General features: G+C 36.3%; 1 protein-coding gene across 1 annotated transcript in view; it reads left to right on the forward strand.

The window, feature by feature from the left end:
- The window catches only part of PHKB (phosphorylase kinase regulatory subunit beta), an 81,676-nt gene that overhangs the window by 33,825 nt on the left and 20,955 nt on the right, over positions 1 to 26,896 (forward strand). The window contains exons 9-21 of the mRNA XM_009276706.1: positions 123 to 218; positions 1,881 to 2,078; positions 2,831 to 2,888; positions 5,534 to 5,611; positions 7,508 to 7,666; positions 11,816 to 11,910; positions 19,102 to 19,157; positions 19,349 to 19,442; positions 24,109 to 24,192; positions 24,665 to 24,769; positions 25,576 to 25,658; positions 25,739 to 25,829; positions 26,760 to 26,821. Coding sequence (XP_009274981.1) covers positions 123 to 218; positions 1,881 to 2,078; positions 2,831 to 2,888; positions 5,534 to 5,611; positions 7,508 to 7,666; positions 11,816 to 11,910; positions 19,102 to 19,157; positions 19,349 to 19,442; positions 24,109 to 24,192; positions 24,665 to 24,769; positions 25,576 to 25,658; positions 25,739 to 25,829; positions 26,760 to 26,821 — 1,259 coding nt within the window. The remainder of the gene's footprint in view (positions 1 to 122; positions 219 to 1,880; positions 2,079 to 2,830; positions 2,889 to 5,533; positions 5,612 to 7,507; positions 7,667 to 11,815; positions 11,911 to 19,101; positions 19,158 to 19,348; positions 19,443 to 24,108; positions 24,193 to 24,664; positions 24,770 to 25,575; positions 25,659 to 25,738; positions 25,830 to 26,759; positions 26,822 to 26,896) is intronic.

A 26,896-nucleotide genomic window follows, 5' to 3' on the forward strand; every position in this document is an offset into this window, starting at 1 on the left:
AAATTACCAGCTACCAGACTATTACAACATAACCTACATAAAACAAAGAACCAGTTAGTTTCACCAGGATATGCTAACCTTTCTTCCCTTTCCCTTAAATAAATTTCATGTTCTGTTTACAGGGTTGCTCTTGGTCTGTTATATTTGTGGATTTTGATGCCCATAACCGTAACAGACAGACTCTCTGTTCATTGCTACCTCGAGAGTCAAGGTCTCATGTAAGTAATTAAATGAAATTCACCTCAACAGAGTGTGGAGAAAATAAATGAATATGAACATAGTTCTTAGTTCTGTGATGGCCATTACGTTCTGCTTAATAAAGATAGGAATTTGCTGGGAAGATGTTAAATTTCTGCTTCTTAAATGTCACTGTGATGTAGTTTCTCTGAAGTAGAATTGTGATGGCGTTCTTTATTTTGTGAGTATTTAGGTTAAAACGGTAGCCTGTTGGTAGCTTTCTAAACAATTTTAAAATAAAATTTAAAATAATAATGATCTGCAGTAACCTAAGTAGGGTTTGCAGTCTTGGTGATTGTCTTTCTTTTGGCCTAGTTTCCACTATACACTCAGTGCCTGCATTTTTGAAACACACTATTTTAGCTTTAATTCATTCTGTTGTCTTGAAAAGAAGCCTTTAAGGTTGGCTTTTCATAAATCGCTGAATATGGAGGATTTCTTGTTATTATAAGCTACTGTTACAAATCAGTATTTCCTCAGTGAGTAAATCTAAGTGACTAAAGAACAGATTAAATTAAAAAAAAAAAATCTATTTCAGTACTAGCATCAAAGGTAAATTTGAAAATCAGTAATTCAAAATGAGTGATAATAGAGTTCTACTGCTTTTTTGTTCGTTCTGGGATATAATAGCATTTTTGTTCATGAAACAGACTATTAATCTTCAACGTTAATAGTTTACTCGTGTAGAAGAATTATAGCAGAGTTGTTATACTGGATAATTAAAATGAAAGGCACTGTCAGCTACTTTTTAATAGTCTAATGGTCTTTTAGAACTCTTGCTGTTTAGTATTTGCTGGAGACTTGAAATATTCCAACAGAAGCTGGTTTCATAAGTTACTTATGCTATAGAAGCAATCTTTGTGTCCTTTTTTTTCCTTTTATGGGTTCACATCAATGATATTGGCAAAAATACGGTATTTTAAATGGTTGAATATCTTAGATATATCAGCAGAAAGGAATAACAAAACAGTGCGTGACAAGAATTATAACTTAAAACTACTTTTTTGTGTTTCTGTAAGCTTACCTGTAGTGGTGATGCACTAGTTAGTAGTTTTTCTTGTGTTTTTAATTCATGATAGTTGCACATGGTTCTTGAGAAATGCTACTCATTTTTTTTCCTGAAATTATTCCTTTATTGCCTTAATTGTAAATCAGATAGGCTTGTTTGTTACAGCACCTGAAGAATATTCCTGAAAAAGCTTTTCAGAAATGACGATTTAATCACAGTTACTTCTCAGCATTGCACCTTTATAAAATGTTTGTGATTCTTTTTGAACATAGGATACCCAAATGTTTGTGTTTCCTCCAGGAATAACCTGGAGGATATTTTTTGTTTCTACAACCACAAAGTTCTAGAATGTATTCACTTATCCCTGCAGATTATCAACAGATTTTGAGTCAAATGAGTTCTCTTTTAAATCATATATCCGAATATTGGGTTTGGAGTTTATCCTTCTACATCTTTAGAAGTGTTATTTTGCACACTATTTTAACATCATAGTACTATGATTTTGATAAAGATAAAATAATGTTCCAAATGTATATTTCACTTAGTAAGTTAAACAGTCTTTGTTTGTTCATCAAATAATTGTCGGAGATCAAATTAAATTTGTAATGCGCTATTTCGCCCTCTCCTTCTACAGAATACTGATGCAGCCCTTTTGCCCTGCCTTAGTTATCCTGCATTTGCTTTGGATGATGAGGTTTTGTTCGGTCAAACACTAGATAAAATTATTAGAAAATTGAAAGGAAAATATGGATTTAAAAGATTTCTGAGAGATGGGTACAGAACAGCGCTGGAGGACAAAACACGACGTTATTATAAACCAGCAGAAATTAAGGTAAAGAAATACCTGGCCTATATAAGGACAAATTTTGGTTTTCTGAAATGTTTAGGCAGTACTTAAAAAAAAAAAGCCAACAAAACCAACAAACCCACAACAAACCAACCAACCAAAAAAATAACCAAAATAAAATCCCCCCAAAAAACCCAAAAGAAAAGAAAACGGAAACGGACATCCCCCCCGCCCAGTATTTGCAATTTGAATTGCACAGTGATTCCTAATTGCTTCAAGTGAAGGAGATGCATTTTGTAATTTGGCACGTGCAGTTTTGAGAGATTGCTAAGTCAGCAAGTTCGTCATTGATTTGTTTTGTAATGAATGTGCTTCCATTTACATTTAGGGTACAGTTGATTTCACATAACAAATAAGGGAGTTATCATTTTATTTAATTTCACAGCTGACTACAGTCTGAGGGTATAGAAAACAATTTTGCTTTTGACCACAGTGTTTATCAGTAAAGGTCATCTAAATGAAAATTTACTTTTTTTTCTCCGCAATAGTTTCTCTGTGGAAAATAAAATATAGATTATATAAATATTCTGCTTGAGAATGAGCCACAGCATATGTAAAAGCACAGTTAAAGTGCCCATAGAATTAAGAAGCTGTGAGCTAAATGAAAAGCTGATGTATTAAAATGTTTTTGCATTCATGTTTGTCTTTTGTTGCTTTGAAATTATTCAATAGGATATTCAAATACCTTTCCTTAAACCAAAATGATGAAATGTCTGTTTAATTTTTCTTCTTTTCAGCTTTTTGATGGCATTGAGTGTGAATTCCCTCTGTTTTTTATTTTCATGATAATTGATGGTAAGTACAGCTTTACATTCCTGTTCTTTAAAGGCATTAGAGAGATGAGCCCTTAGAGGAAAGACATAAAATGACTTTCCTGTCCTGCCAAAATAAACCATAATGCGGTGACACTAAATATCTCATTGAGAGTTCTGCCTCATGGGTTAATAAAAAAACCCAAGCACCCAACCCCCCACGTTTCAGCATTTTTAGCGTGACCTGTTTTTAGAATATAACTCGATACAGGTTTTTTAAAAGCTTGAATCTGTGACATTCAGCCCTGCATTGCCTTTTAAGCCTTAAAATCTTCCACAGTATATCAGAACTTCACAGCAGCACATGAGAGAAAAGGAAGTGGAAGAGAGAACACTGACAAACTGAATGCTGCAGCAGGCCTTTTCAAGTTGGATATTCTGTGGTAATTGAAATAGAATTCAGAAGAGAAGAAAGCGAACCAGAAGAGGCCTAGTTTCTCTTTGAAATGCCTGTGCTTCCTGGCCACATTTTTCCACGTAGCCATTAGTCTGATTTAAAAAAGAGAACAAAAAACCCCAACGACAGCAACAAAAATAACACTACCTAGACCTTGTCTTGAGGATAGGAGACATACCAAAAAAGTTCACGGCATGATTTCAGGATAGAAGCTAAAACTCACACAGAACAAAAGTCTGAGTAAGAAAATGAGTAAGGGTTACAGCCGTCAAAAAGATTTGTAAATGGTTGAAAATCTGGCCATCTGTTTTTTTTCCCTTTAGTGTGTGGAATAGTTTTCAAATAAGGATGGTGAGGGGCATAGAGATCTGCCAGCTGCTTAGACTCCTCTGTGGCCACCCACAGATTAAAATATTTTGTTTGAAGATGTAAGAAGGTTTCAGAATTGTTTTTTCTAAAGGAGTGCTTGACATTTTTCAGAGAGCGATGTCCAAAACTGAGGAGAAAGGCACTGACATTTAATGCTGCCCACTTGCAGTTTGGGAAGAACGAGAAAGAAGTGGTCTTTAACTGAAGTTAGCAGAAGAATAAAGAAAGCAATTTACTCATCTTGTATTACAAAGAAAAAGTACAAAATACGTATTTTGCACATACCGTCCTTGTCTTTTTTCCTGTACCGCAATTTCATCAAATAGAACAATTCTATTAGTAGATTTTATGCACATATCTCCAAATCCACAAGCTTCCTTAGTGCAAAATTTGAAGCGTATTCAGAGCAACTTAAACTGCAAAAAGACAATGAAATAGGAGGAGGAGTAGATTACAGTTGAATGTCTTTATAATGAAAACGTTGAAAAAACCTCAAGCTGCTACGTTGTGAATACTGCTTCAGCTGGAAGCCTATTGGCCCATCCAACACACTGGCAGAGTACAAAGCAAAGCCCTTTCAGCAAAGTATATTAAGCTCCTGAATAGCTGGGTAACTCCTGATAGCTGCATTTTGTTACCTGTCTAACAGTGGGACAGTGCTCCCTTAAATAAGGAAGGAGAGTCCTGTAAATCATAGTCCGTAATCCCCCAATTTTGTTCACATCGGCAAAATGTCTTCAATCGTTTCCTTTTTGAAAGATTAGCAGAACATATTCAAGTAACTATATATTTACTATATAGTTACTTATATTTTCTTTTACAAGACAAACTAATTAGCTCATCAACTTTTCTGTTTTGTCAGTGATAGCTCTTTAGGATTTTTAAGATACGGAGAGTTAAGACAGTTCTGGCAAGTAGATACTACTGAATTAGTTATGCATTTTCTCGTAGTATTAAGAACACTGTTTTATTCCTCATGGATGATGATCATTATTACCCAACTGTTACCTTCACTAGGTGATTCTTAATATAAAAGCAATTGTGTTATCACGTAGATGCATCCTTTTATCCTCTACAGCATCTGCCAATAAGAGTAAATTACAAATATCATATTGCTCTTATGTCATGACTGTGCTGAAGTGTTTTGAAATAGTTCAGCGTGTCACTTAAACACATCCTTTTTTGTGTGCAAACTTTCACTGCATTTGTTTCTCCTGGGAAGTGATTTCATTTCCTGTATATATGCACTTGGGAATATTTGAAAATGTAATGAACAACACTTGTCAGTTCTGAACCTCTATAATATGAAAATAAAATACCTATATAATTTATCAATGTAAACATTCCATCTAAAAATCTTTGGAGGGGAATTTTTCAATTTATTACTTCAAATTCCTTTTGTATTTATTTATTGGGATTTCTAGGCAACTCACTTCTAGATCAGTTTGCAACTCTGTCCTAAAGATTTAGAACCAGCCTGTTTGCCTCCATACTGGCACACAAGCTCTGCTTCTTCATTCCGCTATGATTAAGGAAGTTATTTACAGCTAGCTGGGCTGGTTGTCTCTGTCCAGTTCCTGAGCCTCTGCAAGTTCACAGCTTTACTATCCCGTGTAACTTGCCATCGATTTCAGTTTAAGCTAATAAGAGAGTGGCTGATTCATGATCCCTGCGAGATTTACCTGTAGCAGGAAGTGAGGATCCACAGTTCAGTCTTTTATTTTTCATGAACTATTTAGTGTGTAAGCACAACGCCATTGAAAAATAAACACTAGATTTTTTTTTCTTCTTCTTTTATGAACATTAAGCTCATGGAAAAGTTGTTTCTTCCATTAAATCAATTATTGTTTGGTTATTTTTAGGAGTTTTTAGAGGAAATCCTGCACAAGTAAAGGAATATCAGGATCTTCTGGATCCTTTGCTTCAACGTACATCTGAAGGTATTATCTGATAATCATCACACCGTAGCTTTTTATTTATGTGAAATTATTAAAATACTGACATTCCTATTAATGGGTATTGCAGTCAGAGCAAAGGAGAAGTAATAATATCACTATGTCTCCTGATGGCAAAATACTGATACTAAATAATCTCTTTCATGTAGATACATTGCATCATAAAGTGCGATAATAAAAGTAATGTTATCTGGAAAAATGCTGCTGATACAAATGTAAGATTTACGCTGTACCCAGTTGTTCCTCCCCTCCTTCGCCTATGCTTCATTATTTACAAAGTTCACTTTGCCTTTGCAGGAAGATATTAACTACCAACAGTCGGATTCTTTCAGTGTTCCACCTGGATAGTTGAGAATTACTTGCATCATTCGTTGTCACTTAACTTCACAAGATTTAAAAAATAATTTGGTATATGCATATGAAATTGTTTCTAGCTTAGGCAACATGTTAATTTTAATAAAAACGTTCTCTTACTTAAATTGTGTACTCCAGAATTTTGGTGGACAAAAATAGCCTGCAGACGAGGCTATTGATGGCCTACAGGCACATGCATCCAAAATTCAGTTAAAATAAAAAAGAAAAAGACCGTAAGTTTGAGTGGGAGGAAAAAAAATGGCCTGAGAACAGAACAAGCTTCGATATACTGACAATCCAATTTTAAAACTCAGCATCTTTAGTCACCTGCTCGTGACATCTGTGGTACAGTTACACAAGTAGATGCAGAACAGTTTAGTCTAACTTGTTCTTTAAACTTAGAATACCCGTTGAAGTGAACTAGTTTCTGTAAGAAATACAAACATTTCCATACCAAATTTTCATTACATAGCAAATTTTCTGACCTTGCTGATCATTGCTTTTTTCTGATTATTAACGAGTATGTGAAGTTCCACGGACACTAAATTAATCTTGTGGTTCCTCTTGTTGAATGTCAACATGAATGTCTCATCTTAAAATTTCTGGGTGTGTTTTGATACCTCACTCATTGGAGTAGTCTATCCCTAATAACTTCCACTTTTCAATTTTTCTCAGCTTCTTGTCAGTAATTTTTTTTTTTTGTCTAAGCAAATAGTCAGAGCAACTTTATTCTGTTTATCAATCTGTTCTTTATCCAAATAAATTCAAAATTAAAGCAATATTAAGGTGAAATTTAGTTTTGCAGAAAGCATAGTAATTTGCTTTTGTAATGCATATAATTAGGTCAATCATTTGTAATTATGTTTCTAAATTCCTGACTCTTGTCCACTTAAAAAGTATTGAAATAGAGGTTATTAATCTACAATGATCAGTAATACCTGCGGCGTAATTATAGATACAAGATATGCTATCTTCCGATGGAGAAGTTACGCCGTTTTGTTTCATGATGCTTCAAAATTAAAATGCTGTTTTTGACTTGTTTTTGCATACTTGCAAAAAATTCTAATTTACATTTAATTAAATGTTTGACTACTTTTGCCCAAGGTTTTAGTTTTAAAAAGTTGTCTGATACTGAGCTGGTGTTAAATGCGGGGAAAAACAGCCCAGGTGTTTCACTCTGATGCAGCTTTCATTTCTTTTGGTTGTACTGCATTTTGCTTTAAGTGAAAATTTTTTTTCTTTTTGCACAGTCAGGTGCCACACAAACAATGTATGTGTTCTGGGAAGAAATTCTGTGGAAATGTTTGGTGAAAAATGAAGTAGTTTAATATCGCCCTGGGTTTCTTACACTGATTGTGGTTTTGAGAGATAACAATGAATGACAAGAGTCTTTCTGTTCAATCTAATTGTTGCTAGGGTATAATTTTTCCTGTTTTAAATCCACTTCAGCTTTATTAGGGGACTACAATCAAATAATAAGGGAAGTGGAATTTATTTACTTACTGTACTTACTGTAAAACTCCGTAGGGTGTCCTGTTGTACCCAAGTATTACTATGTGCCAGCGGATTTTGTTGAACTGGAAAAGAAGAACCCTGGCAGTCAGAAACGGTTTCCTAGTAACAGTGGACGCGACGGAAAGTTTTTCTTGTGGGGACAGGCAGTTTACATCATTGCAAAACTCCTAGGTAAGAGACTGAGGAAATTCTATCAGGTTTTGACTCGTCAGAAGTGAAGGATATTTATCTTGTTAATGTTGTTTTTGAATCTGAACCAACACATTGGCTTGAGTTTTGAATGGACTGTGGGTGGCATGTGTGTCCTCTGCTTTGGTACATATGTGATAGGCAAAAATTGCTTTTTATTCTTTATGTTAAAATTTTATGCTGCGTGCAGCATACTATGAAGCTTACCGGAATATTTTACAGAATACTGAAAATCTTCTAAACATGACAGGTTTCTTTTTTGCTGCTTTTTTTCCTGGCTTTCCCTCTTCTTTCCTTTTCTTCATGACAAAATATATTAACACGACACTTTCTGGACTAACTATATCAGCTGCACCTGTACAGTAATGTTTGTAAGTGATCTATAGCATTTAATTCCAATTATTTACTGCTTTAAGCAAGACAAGTTTAAATTTTGAATAGTTGCAGTCTCAGATAAAGTTAACGTTTCCTTCCATCTGTGTTATTTTTACCCTTTAAAATAGAAGAGACTAGATGAGCATTTGAAAGTGCATTTCAAAGTTTGGCCATTGACGGTTGTTACGGTGAATTTCAGTCACAAATGAACTCTTGGTCTCACTTGAGAGGATTCAAAGGCTAATGCAAAAACAGTTGTTAAGGCAGAAGAAGTCTTCACAGTTAAGATTTTTTTTTTCTTAATATTTCTTTTAGGAGAAAGAGATATTACTTTATTTTAACATGCTCAGCATTTACCTGGTAATCAGTAGATTGAGTTCTAAACCCTTTTTTCCTGTGAACACTGTAAAGGGAAACAGGCTGTCGGTGGGAAAAATGAGAAAGATTGAAGGGGAGTTTAAAAATTCAAGACTTGGCAAGAACAGTGGTTGTATCTTTAGGTGTGGAAGAACAGAGTCCGTCTGGTGCTCCACCTGTTTGGTTTCACTGTATTCCTTGCATAATTCCTTTGTCAGCCAACACTGTAAAGTAAATGCAGGGAACCTCACCTTTAATGAAAAAAATTTTAATTTAACCTCTTAGTATTAGCCAAGTAATCCTCAAATGTGTGTGCAGGAATACTGCAGTAATTCTGCTAGTGTTCATCTTTTACTAGTATTTGTGTATTTCTATATCTGCGGAATACTGGTTAAATAAATTGTATTTATTGTTTGCTAAATGCTGTTTGAGTAACGTCACTTTCTTTTGTTTTGTTTCAATTCTTTCCTTTAGCTGAACATTTTGACACTTTTTTTTTCTAATAATTGTGCTAAATCTCTTTTTGAAATGTTGTCATTAGTAACTGTTTCCTTTATTGTTTTAAGACTTTCTCTCCAGTGTATTCACTACTTTTCATTCCTCCCTTCCTTTTTTTTTCAAAAATTTCTTTTTCCTTTTCTCTCACAATCTTTGCAAATAGGTTCTGGAAATTTTATCGCAAAGCTAAATCTATTCACCAGTGATTATTATATCAGGACCTCCATTTATTCATACTAATTTGTAATTGGTGCATTTAATTTTGCTCCTTTCTGGGTGAACACCTACCTGAATAACAGTCTTGTCCTTGGTAAAAGTCTTTGTGTGTGTTACTTTCCTTGTTGGTGGTTGCTAATTAAGTGGAAGCCTGACTCCGAACACTTCGCTTTCTGGGAAGGTACTGGTTTCCCATTTCATCACCCATTCCAGAAATGGTTGTGTTGCCTCAAGGGTGGCAATTAATTTGCATTTGCTCAGCCTCCTTGACTCTGTTGCGTAGGCGAGCATACAATATAACCCTTTTAGAGTCTTCTTCTGGCTGCGGGCCTACTGTCTGCCTGTCGAGGTCCAAATTTTTCTAAGTGCAGCAACAGGAAACCGAGTCCCTTCTTACAGATCTCGCTGCCTCCCGCAGGGGGGCAAACTGGAGTAGTGGAGGCAAAATTTTGATCCTGCTTATAAAGGCTCTGAACAACAGAGGCAATGAAAGTGCCTGCCTACCGCTGTTGGGAGTCACCATGTGGTTATGCAACTTGAAAAATTGTTTATGAAGAAAAGCATGCATTTTGCAGACGGTGATGCAATTTTTTATAGAATTCCTTTCTTGCTCTGGTTGAGGAGGTTTGTAAAGCAAGGGAAAGGGGTGCCAGGTATTCAGCTGTTTTATGCAACTGAAAAGTCACTCAGTTTAGTCTTTCATTTAGTAGCTCTCTTATCTTTCCTGTGCTTTTCCTTCTTCTAATTTTTATATCTTGTTCTGTGGATTCAGTGCTGCCTAGAACTAGGTTAAGAGTTTTTAGCAATGTTTTTTAGAGTATAGACCAAATGGATTGAAATGTTGTCAGCTGTGGCTGATGTAAATAATGAGCTAACAGAAAAATCTGCATCTGGATTCCGATACCCTGGTATTTGTGATAATGGTGATGAATATTCACTGAGATTCTTCACAATCTACAATTTTCTAAAATTGTAAATATTGAAAGTTAGCTTAAATTTTATATTAGTCTGTTGGTATAGTTGTTTTAAATATGAAATTAGTTTGACTACATATTTTAATTACTGAGCGGTGTAAATCAACGTAAAAAACTGTGGAAATACAACACCTCTTCTGGAAACCAATCTCTTGCTTTTAAGAACTATGAGGCAGAGTCCATTGATCTTGCAGTCATTTGGTGAATCAGTTTTATAGCATCGGCTGTACTACAAAGAATGTAAGTAACTTCTATGCCTTTAGCCAGCATAGGAAGTCTGACTGTGTGGACTGGAGCTTAGATGACTCTTTTCCTTAAAATGTATTTTGGTAAATCATGTGTCAGTGTATTAATAAATTGTCCGTGGTAACTTTTCATAATCTAGCTTTGCTTTTTTGTTTGTTTGTTTGTTTTTTAACATAACCACCTGTACAAGGATCGTGACTCTGCAGGAGCGGTGCAGAGCAGAGGAACAGGGTCCTTTCCTGGCAGGAGTCAAGCTGCATTCTCTCAACAGAAAGCTGAGGACAGGAGATGGTCACAGTATCTAGTGGCTGACAGTTGCTGGCATAGTCCCTAGCAGCAGCAGGCTCCTTCACGGCTTACTGGGTGAACTGCCCAGCCGGGGTCCTTCATTGTCTGCCCATGCGTTTTCTTTCCACTGCACCGTCTATTTCTGCTCTCTGGTCTTTCCTAACACTGTTAAGCTTGAGCCAGGACATATTTTGAGTTTATAAACTGCTGTCTTAATTTACTACACAGTGTAGAATTCAGAAACATTTTTCTTATCGAGGCAGTGCTGGTTTTCTGTTGTAGCTGAATTAAGCTAATGGAGTCATGACTTACTTCTCTTTTAGCTGATTTCCTAGTGTAGAGCGTTTTAAGAATATGTGCAAAATTGTTGACTTATGTATAGGAGAAATGAAAATGCACTGTGACCTCTTCTGTAGAAGAAATTAAGTAAAGATTGGACAGTTTCATGTCAAAATGAGCTTTTGATAGGAGAATGCTTATTTGAAGGGCATAATAGCTCACAGTAGATTGTGAACCTTTATTCAAGGCATTTGTTGAAACTTTTTAATAGTATACTTTTATTGGAGTACTTAATTTTTTTTTTTCAGGATAATGTTAAAATAATGGAATTTTAGGTTTGGGGTTTTTTCCATGTAAAGAACTCCATGTAGAAATTGCTAGGTTTCAATATATTTAATTGGGGTTTTTTACAGTTTCTTCTTGAGATACTGTATCGAGAGATACCTTTGATATTCCTTGTCCTTTTCAGGATTGTAGTCGTCTGATTACCTTGAGATAGAGGCTGTATGCTTTTCTTCAAAGCTAAACAATTTTTGATGGTAACCACTGAGTTTCTAGTTAAAGCTCTAGAGTAATTGCATCACTGTGGATTGAGGGCTTTTTACGTGACTTGTGTGTTGTGGAGTCTGTTGTCTGCATATATTCTTTTAACACATCTCTGTGGAAAAATAAAGGATTGTTTTTATATACTACAGTATTATAATTAAATGATGCTTGAGTCATTAGTTTTAAAATTAGTATAATTTTGCAGAATGTCCTTTTGATCTGTAAAACATTGATCTAAAACAAAGATTATAGCAGCAGAACTGACTATATAAAATACATTTGCATGCCTCCTTCACAAAAGCTGCCGGAAGTACTCAAGTCATTCTGTATTTTTCTTATCATTTACTTTCAGCTGACAAATTAGTAAGTCCTAAAGATATTGACCCAATTGGACGTTATATACCTCCACAAGATCAGCGGAACGTTAGCATGAGATTTTCAAATCAGGTAAGCATAAGCTTAGTATTAAAACATTTTTACTGAAAAATTGTCATCTACGTGTTCTATACGGTCTTCTAATACTACAATTAAGGTGCTAGGAAAATATTAAATGTATGTACGTTTCCTTAGTTGATGGAGGATTGCTTTTAAAAGGAAGATTATAACATCTGCAGTTTTGGGGAAGCGGTGCACATTTGCCTTCAAATCAAGTGGTGCAATCAAAATGATACATAAAATGTAAGTTTAAATAGCTGCTAATAGATAGGTATGTTTCTTTGAGTTATAAGATATGTCAGGAAGGCAAGAATAAGCCTGCTTTCTTTTAGTCCTTCAAATTAATTACCACTTCAATGTATTAATATTTTTTGTATTTAGAGCTCCTAAGAGCTACAAGGATGAGGTTCTTTTTTGGTGTGCATGGTATATACGTGTGCTCCTGTGTTTGGCTTAAATGTGCAGCAGGAATGAGTGCCCAGGGATGGGAAATGCTTGAAACATTGTAATTCAAATCTGCAGTAGATGGGGTAACAAGGCAGAAACATGGTCGATATGTAGGGGATTTCCTTTTTTAAAGAGGTAAGAACTGTATGTATGGGAGCGTGAAGCTAAGAGGTATTTTTCAGCCTTTTTATTTCTTGGTGTAAGGAATATATATTTGGAAAGTTCCTTGTTCAGCATTGTGCATTTGTTATTGAAGCATAAAATATGAAGCATTTATCTTAAGATTTATTCCAAGATCAGAAGTGAACGATGTTTTTCTTGTTCTATCCAAATGCTGCTTAAAACCTGTTTCCTACTATTTCCTGTTTCCAAGGTATTCCAAGCGCCTGGGTGTTGACTCATTCATAACGAGACTTTCATTGTTCACAGTGCAGCACTTCTGCCATGTTAATATGAGATAATGAAAGCTCAGTGACTTCATTTGTTCCCAGTTTCTTTGTTTGCTCTTACTTCATGGCATTATGAATGCTGCAGAAATTGTGAGCTGCCGCTATCACCTGCCCTTTTAGGAGTGCCATTAGAAGAAGCCTATATCGAGTGAGCGTTGCATGCAGCCCATCAATTTTTTTTCTTTGACTCTTGAAACCAATAACTTTTAATATGCCACAGATGAACACTTTGAAGAAGATGATGGTTTGTTCTAAAGACACTGCGTGGCTCATCAGGAAGTATTTTAGTAGAAAAGCATTTCTACTGGTTTTTGGGGTATTCGTTATATGATAGGGAACTTCCAGATCTTCAGAGAGAAATAGCCTCTGCCCTGAGGGCTTCCCAAAAGAGATAATAAATAATGCAATAATGATTTATTTTCTCATAACTTACTCCTTTGTGGTCACTTTGTGGGTCAATAAAGAACTAACTTAGTGAAATGCAGTTATCCGGTAAAATTCAGCAATTTAATAGGGCCTCTAAAAGCTCAACAGTGTTGAAAGAATTGAAAATAACTCAAACAGCAACATTTTGATATTTTGCTTTATCTGCAAACAATGCAAGAGAAAAAGCTTTGTCACTGTGAGAAGGGAGATCAGACTAGATGGTTTGTCATTCTCAAGTGCTTATACTGTCCTTGTGTTCTTTCAGCGCTCAACAGTTGTCTCTGCTAGAATTCTTTGAAAGAGCAATTGTGCTCTTCCCGGACAACTTGGTGGAGCTGATGCTTGTTAATCTTTCCCTGTAAAGGCTGTCTTTAGCTGCTTAAATTTGCTAAACCTTTGGCAGAAATTTTCAGTATTTGGGATCAGTAATGTTTTTGCTGTTGTCAGGGTAAGAGAAAGAGAAGCCCTTCCCAGGGTGATCCTCAAGTGTATTCTGATGAACAAGACTGACGTTACATTTGAAAGCTAGAAATCAAGAGAGGATAGGTTTACTTTTTTTTCTTAAACCTAAAAATCTTTATAAAGATCTGACTTAGATCAATATATTCAGCAATTCCTGTAGTTGTGCATATCCTTTTGTGTGCAAGAGGTTGTGAGATGGATTGTCTGTTGTTCAGTGGCATATAGGTGGAACGGTAAAGAAATGAAGACAGAAAGAAGCTCTGGGATTGCCTAGGTCTGCTTATACCTCTGTTCTTCCCGGTGACGGTACTTCTTTGCTATAAATGACTGTGCATGCTTTTCTTTGATAGGTAAATGATAAAACTATCCAAGATACTGCATGTGCTTCTCAACGTGGGTTAGAAGAAAGAGAGGCACTTCGGACAGTAGAAATTGTAGAAAATTGGGACCAGAATGGTTAGTGTCCCTGCAATGCTAACCAGGTGGTTGTGGAATTTCATTGGGATTGTTTGTGCTGAAACAGGTGCTGCTGCTGCTGCTGCTATCATTAAGAGAAGGTTAAAGAATGAAAGGCAGATGCATAGATGTATCAACGTGAGTGAGGTGTGCTGTATCAGCAAAGGTCTTGCAGTTAAAGTCAGCCAACTTCGAGTTCTGGCTGAGAGTCTTGACCTTGCCTTTTTTTAATCCACATTTTAAATTTGCTTAAAAGGTTTGTCTGAATATTTGATTATACCTTTTTATCTAATTGAGCTAATTTATGCAGAATCAGTATTTAGTATTTGCCTACAGTGCTAGGAAAATGACTAAAAAAATACGAAATGGGAACGCAACACATCTTAATTACATCTTTGGAAATCAAAAGTAGTTTCTTCTCTTTAATGATGTCTTCTCTTTTCCATATAGCTAAAGAACCATTCAATTAAATTGAACAGAAAAGTATTTCCACTTTTGTTAAATTTCATTCCTGTAAGGAATAGGCAAGGATATGTAAAAATTTCAGATGCCTGTGTATATAAATTTTGTTGAGGTACGGTGTTTTGGAAGGTGATGCACCAAAAAGAAGGCTTTTTTAATTTTTATTTGAAGCCCTGCGCTGAGGAAATATTTCTTAGAGAAATGCATTTTCCATGTAGGCATATTTTCATATTTTGATTGCATTGACTGGAATCTCTATATACATTTGCCATTGAAAAATGTGATTAATTTAGTTTATTTGTGGCTTTGGTGTCACTACAAAAATAGGCCTGATGCCCCCATAATTGTGTAGATTTAAGCAAGCAATGAAGAGTATTTAAAATATTCCAACCTTAGTTTTATGGTTTTGAAGCACCGGTGAAGAATATTCTAGAATTAGTTACAGGAAAGCAAGGTAATATAGACCTACAGAGGCAAAATTGCAATGAAAACTGCACCTATAACTATATATAGGTATATAACTACAGCTGTGAATGCATCGCTCGACCTAGAAAATCTGATAAAAGAGGACAGTCTCATTTGTGGTAGAAAACTGTGGAATCAAATGAGCAGTATGCTAAAAACTTAGTGGCCACTAATACTAAAATACTAATTTTGTCAGTTTATAGTTAAAAGGAAAAGTTTTCTCTCCTAATTTAATGCCCCCCAAAATTTATTTTTCACTTTCAGGAAGAGGTCTCCGTACGTTCCCCCTTGGGGAAACGCCTGCGTGGCGCTGGAGCAGGATTCTCTTTGCTAGTTTTAGTCTGTTCCAAAACACAGTGAAGTCCGACAGCAATGAGAGAGGTTCTCCTTTGCACTAATTATTTGCTTTGTAATGCGAAATGGTCAGTAGTGTTTCAGGTTAAATCCCATTCATGAGTTGAAAAGAAAATGGAATAATCCGTGCTCCGTTTACTTCACTGAAAGAAGATAATGCAGGGCATTTTGTTTCCGTGGGGATAACTCTTTGGAACTGGATTCCTTAGAAGAGCTCGTTTTATTATTCCTTTTTACTGCCTCCGTATCCAGGAGAGATGATATTATAACACAGTTTCGGTTGTTGCATTCTGGTTTGGGAGAATTTAGTGTATAAGAGAGCCTCTACAGTAACGGTGACGTTTGAGAAATGAGGTGGGGTGGGGATTTTCTGGTTTTGTTTTGTATTTTACTGGAGCATAGGAAAGCTGATTTATTGCCGTCTTACATTTAATTTCGTGTTTAACAAAAAATGTAACCTTACTGAATCCTCAAAGTTAAGACTAATTTATCTTCTGGGCTAACTTGAAATATATGTATAGGGTTGCAGTTACTGTTAAATTCTCTGACTGCATGTGATGACTGTATTCTTCTAATGTTTTGCTTTGTAGACTTAGTAATCGTTTGTGAGGACTTCATTTAAGTTACTGGAAATTAAGGTTAATGCCCGTTGATGATGTTGGGAATAGTCAAAATGATGGACTGCTTATTATTCTATTTTCAGGGAAGTAGGTAACGTGTAAAGAAGGAACTAAAACTAGTAAGTGTAGGTAGACTGAGATACATTAAGATTTTTCTGCCACCTAAAGTATGTTTAGGGTTAGAGCATGTCTAATTCTGATGGTTTAGAGAGGCATATCGTATTGGATGATTTGTTTTGTAATGTTAATGATAAGCATATTCTTGCTTTCATTTCTCTTAATACAATTGTCTACCACAGTTAACACAATTGTAAAATTGTTTAATGTTATTTTAGAATTTAAGGCACATGTGTGTCCATATTGTATTTCATTTAAGAAGTCTGGTGTTAGTAGCATTGACCACGCATCGTTCAGCCGTATTTAGATGCTTCCAGAAGCAGATGTGTTTTGTAACAATTCAGTTGTAGTTTTGTAGCAGCAAGGTGGATTATTTGGGTTAAGTACAATTTCTTCCGTTGTGTGCTATTTCTGTTTTCCTCTTCGCGCTCCACATGCTTGGAAAGCCCAGTAGGTGCCATTTTAATCGGTGTTCTTGAGTATCGTGCCCATGTTTCAAAATGAACGGGTTTTTTTTCAGAGTTCTGAGATTTCCTGAGAACGTGTGCAGAGAGGCATATAGCGATAGCATCTGTCCAGTGAGAGTGCAGCAAAAGACTAATACTGAGCTGCTTTCTCTGCTCCTGCCAGGAAAGGAGCCAGGGATTTTTCCCTTTATCCTGCCTCCAACAGTTTATAACCTTGTTAAAAAACGTGATTTTTTTTTCTTTTTTTTCTTTTTCTTTTTTGAGAGGAAGAACAACTAATCTGTCTTTTATCTTGGTCTTCTGAAAACACTGGGGTATATTTATCATTTGCACAGCATGCAGGATCTAGCTGAAACAGATCCTTCTGCCCACTATCCAGTGTGAAACTGTGAGGCAGAAGGGTGAACCTGGGGGGGGCTGGCGGTGTCTGTTGCAGTGTCTTGGGGAGACGGTGATTGATGTTGTGTGAACAACACCGTAGCTTGCGTTATTAGACAAATGTGAAATTGAACACATTAAAATGGAACTTTTAACAACAATAGGATTTATTTAGTGGAATATTTGGGAGATTAATGCTTTTCCACTTTTTTTTTTAATATGTAGCAAATGCTATGTATCACGATCATTATTGAAAAGAGTGACATACTTTTTCATGAGTACTGTATCTGTTATCTTGATCTGTATTTTCTAGACCACCACTTGTAATCCTCCAGGCCTTGACATGTTAAATGACAATGAAAGTAACTTTCTGTTTAATGTTCCAGCAATCCTGTAGTTGTACAGCAATTATCGTTGTATTTTTCCACAATACTTTTTCAAAGTCCAGCTATTTTTCACACAGATTTTGTGTTGTGCCAGTTGTGCTGCAGATGCGTTTGCTTAGTTATGGCCCATGTTAGAACCACCGCTTACTGGCTGCTACAAATGAGTCATGCCATTGGGTACATCTGTGTATGAGAGGCACTAGTCCTGGTATCGGAGAAGGACGTACCTCAGTGGAGATGCAGAATACACAGATTTAGGTACAGCTTACAGCTGTGGTTACACAGTTCCACTCAGTTTATAATTAAGTTGAGCCTTAACTTGAAGACCACTCCCAAGTTAGATCACAGGCTGTCTATAAATCAACAGAGTCTTGGAGGGGGCTCTCATTTTCTGGGGGATCTTTGCTTTTTGTTTTGTAAATGTAATGCCCTGATTACGGTAGAGAATTGGTTTGAGTTTTCTTACTGTCTGTGTAAATGCAGTTGGTTGCATGATCAACTTATTCTGAGGAGGAAGATCTTTTAATGTCACTTGAACTTCTGGCTTCTTAGCCTGGTCTCTTTGTGCATGTACTTTGATCGCAAACTTACTTCATGTGGCAAAAACTCCAACATTTTCAGTGGAAATGTAGTGCTGATAGACTTTTGGGAAAACGTTATCAAGAATTTCTTCTGTAAATTCGTAAGATCTAACTTGATATCAAGGCTTACAGATGCCTGAACAAGCAAGCGTTCACCCTGAACTTTTTGTTCTAAATCAATGTGTCTATCCATCTATCTTCACAGAAAAAGCTGTATTTTTATATAATCAATTGATAGAAGATGTATTTAACTTTTGTCATTCATGTTCTGGTAGTTTCTAGACAAAAGTAGACAAAAAGCATTTCAGGAATGAAAATGTGCGCTGCTCTTAGTTTTTTGATTTTAGAGTCATTGAATGCCAGAGAAGAAATGAACAAGGAGTAACTCAGACATCTCATTTTTTTAGCTACTAATGCATGCTGCCAATGAAAAGAAAGGTGAATTGCCATTGCAAGACCCCGGGAGGTTGAGTCAATGATTTCACCCAACACGTTGAATTCATTCCTATTTGCATGGTTTCCTGATGTAAAATACTAGTATTTATTTCAAACGTGAAGTATCTGTGTTATAAACGATGCAAGGAAATGCTGTTATCTCCTGTAAAATGTAATATATCTTTCATACAACTGTAAAGAGTTGCTGTCTGGTCAAAATATTTCAGAGTAAAGGGTTGAAATCATCAGTTCATTATTTTAAACTGAATATTACCGGTTACCCAAATAGCCAGGTTATTTCACTCTTTACAAAAATGTGTATCATTATGTCATATCAGGCATAAAGGAAATACATCGATTGTATACATTCTAAATTTAAATTAAAATTTAAAAAAACCCGAAAACAACAAACCAAACCAAACAGTGGAAATAATTAGCAGAAACCTATTTATTATTAATTCTCCAAAATGCATCTTGCAAAGTATTATTGATAGGATAGTCTTCCCATAGTTTTGAGATTTACAAGTTTTAGTCCTGCATTGTTCTTTCAATTTGTTCACACAGTAAGAAAAAGCAGTGTAGGCAGTGATGTCTGTCATACTTGTGAATTGTTTAAATAGCCATTATCCCTTTTCATGCTATGTCTAACAAAATACTTAGTTAGCGATGCTAATAAATGTTTTTTCATTATTTTCTAGGGCCCTTTGGAAAATGATTTGGTAGTACGTGTGGCCCTGATAGCAGAAAGTCAGCGGTATGTATTTACTTTCGTTAAGAATGTATATATTAAGGAAGTCTTGAACAATAGACATCTTAAATTTGCCAACGGTATTCGAGGAAGCGTAGCATACAATACTGCTACTCGTGTATCTGCTGCCAAGATAATTGTTAAAACTATGACTGTTCTCTGATTCGTCATTAAATTTGTCATTATTTTGTTCGTAGCCTACAAGTTTTTCTGAACACATATGGAATCCAAACTCAGACCCCCCAGCAGGTGGAACCAATTCAGATATGGGCTCAAAAAGAACTTGTCAAAGTAAGGAATTCTGCATTTAAAATTATTTATCTGTCTATAAATTTCTTTTGTAACAGTAGGAATTTATACCAAGCTATTAGACTTGTATCTCCTTAAGCTTGTTATCTACCTTTTTGTGTTACTCAATTGCAAGATACGCTGACGCTGGTCAGTTATACCTGCCTAGTTAGAGCTTTCAGTGAAACACTGAAGCTCAGACGTTCTATATTATCTGATGAGGCTTATTACCTGAGCCACTTTCGAAGAATAATGAATGACTAATAAAATTTTAACAATATTAATAGCACAGTAGACTAAGTGAACTTGATGGAGAAACAAGCAAATGAGCAGTAGTCAAAGAAACGGATTAAGGCAGTAGGCATAAACCATCATATAATTTCATAGCGTAGCCCCTGTAACAGGCATTATACAGTCTTCTGTAAGTGTTTTTTTAGCAGTCCTGTGAGTTGACTATATCCAGGAGGTTTAGTGTTTAAACCCTTTTCGGTTTACCCCTTTAACTCAGCACATTTAAAAATCTACGGTCAAAAATTACTGGCCTGAAGGACGTCTTCAGAATCCCCTTCATCCCTTGTGAAGGCTTCAGGTTTTCCTTTTTCTATACAGGCAAGGAGTCTCCTCGTGGAGTACCGTACCCTTTCACTTCAAAGGCTGGCCCTTTTAGCCCTTATCTGTACTGAGCCTCCCTGATGATGCCAGCCTAGATGCCTCTGTTCAGGTAGCTGCCAATGCCACGTGAAGCCAGCAGTCAAAGACGCATGGCAGCTACAGGCCGTACTGGTCCATTTCAGTGTTCTCTTAGCACTACCATGGCCTCTTTTTTGTTCAGTCATTGTTAGTACTTTATATATAGCACTTTGGCTACACTGAGTATGTGCTTCCAGCTTTCCACTGCTGTTCGTCCTGGAAATACATTTAAATGTCAGAGACTATGACAAATGCTGCTCTGAATGATAAATGCGTTGATCAGCAATTGGAGGTAAACTTGTCAAAAGTCCTAATAAAAATCTGTATGAGTACTGGGTGCCTATTTACCTCTCTCTCTGATATACTTCGACCCTTCCTCTGAAAAAGCCTTGAAAATAGTCCCACTGTACATAAAGCTGCAGAAACTGTCAGGCAGGTAAGCTGATCCCGAATCACGGATGTGCACTTGACATATTTTGTACTTCACCACCTGAGTTTGATCGTGGATCAGGTACATAAAGAGTTTGTCCAACTTGGAATTACACAAATTGTCTCAAACAAGAGTGATGAATTCTGGATGTCTGGGGGAAGTATAATGAATGTAGTTAGTTTGTTGCAGTTGTGGGACAAATCGCTCTGCGAGTCTCTCCCTCTGAAATCAGGATCACGTGGCTGATGCCATTAATCTGTATCAGAAGCCTGTAGGACACAGAAAAAAGTAAAACCGAAAATAGAGAACGTAGCAACATACTTTGGGCTTCATAAGTTTGTGAGGATAACTGATGTACCAAAACCTTGCTAGCTAATTCAGAAAACGCTTACCCCAACTAATGACTGCCACTAACACCTGAGAAATACTTAAACAGAGAGAGAAGAAATACCCTTGTTTACATTCAGCCTTGTTCATTTCTCAGCCCATTTTTGCTCACTAGTTTTCTTGATAATGTATTTCAAAATGGATTCTCACTGACTGTGTTTGTCCTGAAATTCTGTATGTGAAATTTTGGTTTAATAAATAGATACTCCATAAATTTACAATAGAAGTATATATCATGTCTCAGTCATCCATCATTTCTTTGGTCTCCCTGACAAAAAGATGAGACCTTCATTAAGTTTTATTATTATCAATTAATTTCCTATATAAGCTATGACAACTTCTGTATTAGGATTTATTTTTCAAAAGCTGGCGAGACATCTGGCAATTCTGACATTTGCTTTATACTTATGATGGGTAGGTACATCTGCCTCATCAAAATTTACTTTTCAAAAGAAAGTCATGAAAATATTAAATCGCGTGATGCAAACCGTCTTCCTGGAGGGCTTCCAGAAAAGGCTACGCTGTAGCTGTAAAGCTGAATAGCTGTGCAGCTGAAGTAATGAAAGTGTTTGGGGCATTAGGAGAACTGAGGTTTGATCTGTGGGCTTATGCAAAAAACCAATACACACCAAAAAGCAAACGAACAAAAAAACCCTGGTAATATTTGTCATCCTTTGTGGGGAGGGGAAGCTACGGCTGGAACAATTATCTGTAGTTTTGGGAAAAGAGGGTTGATCCATAGAGAACAGGGATGTCAAGATTCGCTATTCCGATGCTGTCAGCTCCCAGTAGTGTTTAATTAGAAACTTCTGAACTGCTCTAGTGGCACACGAGAACAGTTTAAACCTCTAGACTTATCAACGGGCTTGTGTCCAAAAAAGTAGTGTAAAAAGAAACAAAGGGATGAGGGGAAGACGGTGGTTCAGGAAAATTAGGGATTGAAAGTAGGACTGGGGTCATGTAAACAGATCCACAAAGTCTAGGGCGGGGACTGAAAAGAGGAGGAAGAGGAAAACAAGAAAATGGGAGACGATGCACGCAATATATAGAGAAAAAGTATATATGTAGTGGAAGTATAGTACAGGAGAATCGCAGAATACTCCATAGGCACAGACTGATAACATAAAAGAACACAGAAACAGATGGTGTGAAAGACCACTCTAGTTTGATTCACTCTCAGATGAACCCAACAGTCCAGTCTGCTTTCGCAGCTGTTTCTTGCTATTAGCAGCTCTGATATTCCAGAACTGAAGGGCATTTTAATCAAAAGAAAGCCCGCTTGCAGCAGCTGGACTTGCATGAAACTGTACTCTTGTTCAGTTACTCTGGTGCTGAATCAGAACTGGGTTTGATTGTAACAGATCACGATGGAAGGCTATTACTGGAAGATGACATTGCTTTAGTAGACCGTAGAACAACAGGAGGCCTCAAGCTAAAGAAGGAGTTTTCAAGGGAAGAGACAATATTACAGTACTCCTGGAGTTCTTTTTTTGTTAAGAAAGCATTTTATGTCTTACGTTCTAAGACATAAAATAGCAATTTTGTTCTAGCAAAATGAAGGTCCTTTTAGTGTTAAATTACAATGTCTACTGCCATTCTTCTAGTCTCCATTATTTACTACAAAAAGGGGTTCAACATTCTTTTGGCTTTGTTATGTATAGACGGGTTGTTTAAAGCTGTCAATGTTTTGATGTCTCCATTCCTTTCCCACTTGAATACGGCTACTTAGCCTGGACAAACAGGTGATGTAGGTAATTTTGTTTATTTTCTTTTTTAAATAGTTCTTGGTATTAATGCAGAAACACAGGCAATACAGGAAGGCCCCAAGCTGACAGCAGTAAAAAGCTGTGGAGTGTAATGTTTGTTCAAATGTTCACTTTCATTTGCTTCTGAATTATCTTCCTATAACATAAAGAAAGATTGAGCTTAGGAAAATGTTCTGACGTTTTAGTAATAGTGGGTTCCTTACCTAAAACAGCACAAATAAGGAAAAAATGACACCTTTCAGTCTGGTTTAACTGATACTTTTATACTGTCTTGCTCACAGCTTAGTGGGTTTTTATGGTTTTATTCTCATACACTGTAATAAATGACGATTATTTCTTTAATATGCAAGTGAAACAAAATTATACCAGTTGAAGTAATACTAGGCATACGTAATTCAACTCAAATAAGAATCAAGCAATGAATAATGAGATAATTCTCTCTTGCTTGTGTTGTTGATGCGTTAATTTTGCAGGCCTTTGCTAAAATTAGAATAAAGATCTTTAAAGAGTTCCTGTATTACTGTTTTGCCTTTGTATCCACATCGGAAAAGCATTACAGAAGGCAAAATTGGCCAGACAATAAATGTAAATGATCCTTTAAAAAATGGTCCTTTAAAAAAATTATTTCAATGAGCAATTTGAAGATCTAAAAAATATTTTAATTATATAGGCTAGAAAAATAATAGGAGTAAGAAGGTAAAAATAAGACCTAATACAGGAAACAACAAGTTTTAGTTGAATTTGGAAACTATGCAGATAGGCAGGACTCTGGTGCTTTGCCCATGCCCAAAGTTGCACCCATGTGTCCTAATCATAGCATCGGGATCCTACCCAGCACTCCTGCTTACCCTTAATGAAGACATCTCTCTTTTAATGTAAACCACTATTCACTGCATTTTCACCTTCATAAGTAAGGTGAAAATCCTTCGTCCTCGCAGAATTATTATTAGAAGGAGGGAAGGGAAACTGTCACGCCGTATCCACAGCGCAGCACTGGCCTGCCAGAAGTGACGTGCGTTGCACTGGAATGACTGACTGACTGTCAGGGAGCAGACTGCTTGCGTCTTGTCTTCTCGCAGCTTGTGTTTCTTGCTTCCATTACCTGGTTGATTTTTCCTTGCTGTAAAGATACCTGTTGTTATCAAAAGATTTAAATTTGGTCTTTGAACTGTACATTTACCAAATCCAGTGTTCTCTTACTTCATTGATTGCTGTTATATAGATGTATGTTTGGGAAAAAAAAAGGGAAAAACCCAATAGAAATAATGACCACATTTTATGAATCGTGTTTTCTGATTAAAGCAGAACGCACACAGCTTTCTATGTGAGACCCAGTAGGAGCACAAGAAAGGCTTGTATCTAGGTTTCCCTCAGTTTTCATGGTTCTTTCTCACAGGCTTACTTCCATTTGGGAGTCAATGACAAACTGGGATTATCTGGAAGACCGGACAGGCCTATAGGATGCCTTGGAACATCAAAGGTTGTTGCAAGAAATTTTTATATTGTTGTTATTGATGTATATTTCAGATAAACATTGAATTAGTCTCGGAATGATTTTAAATAGGATTGAAATGTAATTTTATTTTATGCATATATCTTATTTTAAAGTGCTCGTAATGTATTTTGCTATTATGAATGTGTGTGCTCTGTTTTACTATTAAACTGTCATATGTTTCCTAGACATCCAATTACAGTAATACTTGGCCAAAATAGGCTGAATGGTGATGAAGTGAACTGCTTTAACTGAAATGGAATCTAGATCTGCATACCTAATAAAAAACAGAGTACCTAAAATTAGATTTGTAGGTTTTATCTTAAATATTTGTTTTAATTCAACTGTTCTACATTGGTTATTACTTTGATAGTTTCAAAATACCTTTTTTGCTTTTCAGCTACTTCAGTGCTTCAGATATTTTAAAGAAAAGATTAATGGAAGCTTTCTCTCTCAACAGATTTATCGAATACTAGGAAAGACTGTAGTTTGCTACTCGATCATTTTTGATCTAAGTGATTTCTACATGTCCCAGGATGTTATGATGTTGATTGATGACATTAAGGTATTTATCTGTAACTTTTTCATTGAGAAACTGACAAAAACAGAGTCTGTAGAAGAATAAACTGTGAAGTTTGACAAAATAGAAGACTGAGAGGGGAACACTGTATAGTGTGTGTTCTTCTAATACAAAAACAAACTCGCAGTTTATGCTGGAAAGTGTATTAAGATGAATATCCTATCAGCCCAGTACGAGTTCTAGCGAGTATCTCTATCTGACAAAAAAAACTCACCCAAAAGTGATGGGGAATGGTGTAGCGCAGCACAGTCCCATTTGTTTCTTTGGGAAACTGGTCTGTTTAGGGGAAATACGAAAGCCTCACCTGCAGGAAATATTACTTGACTTTGCACAAATATTAAAAATGGCCTTCCTTCCCTAACTTTTAAGGCAGGCAGCAGTGCAAAGCTTACCTGTCAAGTCCCCTGTGCTTGAGCAGCTACCTGTGGTGTGTAGGTGGCGGCACTGGTTATTCCATGCTAGTGGCTACAATTCGAGCCCTGGATTCCCATGCCTACTTACTAGGTCATTACGTGTAGTTCAGTACACCGCACTCTGACTAGTGGTTTAGTCTGTGATCAATGTATGCGCTAGGAGTATTTCCAGAAAAGTTGTGAAATAGCAGGGCGTGAAAGCAGCTTATATTCGTTGAAGAAATCTGTCAGTGGCTTATTAACTAAGGGTTTTTTAATCTGTTGGGTGTTTCAGCGCTGTTGTTTTATGATAGCTCTTCTAGTATCTTGCACTGTGTATTCTGGTACGTTGTGCTTGTGTATTTTTTTCCTGTGACTAACGTATTATTTCTTACGTAGAATGCACTGCAGTTCATTAAGCAGTATTGGAAAATGCATGGTCGTCCCCTGTTTGTTGTACTTATCCGTGAAGACAATATAAGGTAGAGAGAGAGAAAAGCATCATTTGCAGTGTGGTATTTACCTAATTGCAAGATTAATGGAGTTCTGTTTCAAATTTCAGAGGGAGCAGATTCAATCCAATATTAGATATGTTGGCAGCCTTTAGAAAGGGAATTGTTGGAGGAGTGAAAGTTCATGTTGACAGAGTACAGGTATGATGTTCTTCCTGAATGCTGTGTTCTTACCTCCTAGTTCTGGTACATGTATTCTTACTACTTTTGTTTTTCATGTGACTTCTAAGTATTTTATTTAGTATCATAAAATTAAGGAGTCAAGACCCAAGACATTTGGTACAGTTTTTGTCTTAGCTTATATTATTGTTAAAATAAACATGGGCTTACTTCAATTCCTTTTGATGAGTCTTTTGAAAGTGATAATCTTCATAGAGGATTTTCAGAAGGGAGAAGGGTTTTTTTTATGTTCGGCAATCTTGTGAAATTACCACCAAAGGATAAACCCACGATGTCAGGCATTGAGGGATTTCTTTTGATTAGATAATCAATGAGGGGAAAAAAAAAAAGGTGCTTCACAGATATTAAAATTCTTACAAGAACTAAGATCTAGTTTTAACATCTTTGCTGTTTCAATTAATCTAAAAGCAGGAACGTTACTACATTCCTACAGAGTAGGAAATGCTATTATGTTGCGTTTTCCTGTAACATCACTGAGACTGATGGGAAAACTACCCATCCTTCAGTGATCCCTGAAACAATGAGCATTACGATCCAGAACACGGGTGTCATGCAGGACTCTGAGGAATGCAAATCCTTATCTTGGGTGTTTTCATCAGACCCGTTTTGGGGAGGGGGGCTGGACATTGCTTGATTAAGCTGTACACTGTAGGCAAAAGAACAGCAGAATGCCAGCAAAAAAGAGACAGCAGCCCCGAGAGACTTCTGCTGTCTTACGTGAGATCATAAGAAAGAGGAAAGATACTCTGAAAGTGCAAAGATATTTGGCACTGTAGATAAAGAAACTACTTTCTCAGTGGAAACCACCAGCAACATATTGAGATCAAAAGACGACTATATAGTTATGTACGTTTCTGCATCTTTTTTCATTTTTTCAATTTTTCATTGCAGACATTAATATCTGGAGCAGTTGTTGAACAACTTGACTTCCTAAGAATCACTGAAACAGAAGAGTAAGGCTGTGTGTAAATAATAATGATGAAGTACTTGATAATTAAAATATTTTCTGAACTATGAAGAAATGAAAT

Source organism: Aptenodytes forsteri, unplaced genomic scaffold (genome assembly GCF_000699145.1).
Source record: "Aptenodytes forsteri isolate BGI_AS27 unplaced genomic scaffold, ASM69914v1 Scaffold33, whole genome shotgun sequence".
In the NCBI taxonomy this organism is placed as follows: domain Eukaryota; kingdom Metazoa; phylum Chordata; class Aves; order Sphenisciformes; family Spheniscidae; genus Aptenodytes; species Aptenodytes forsteri.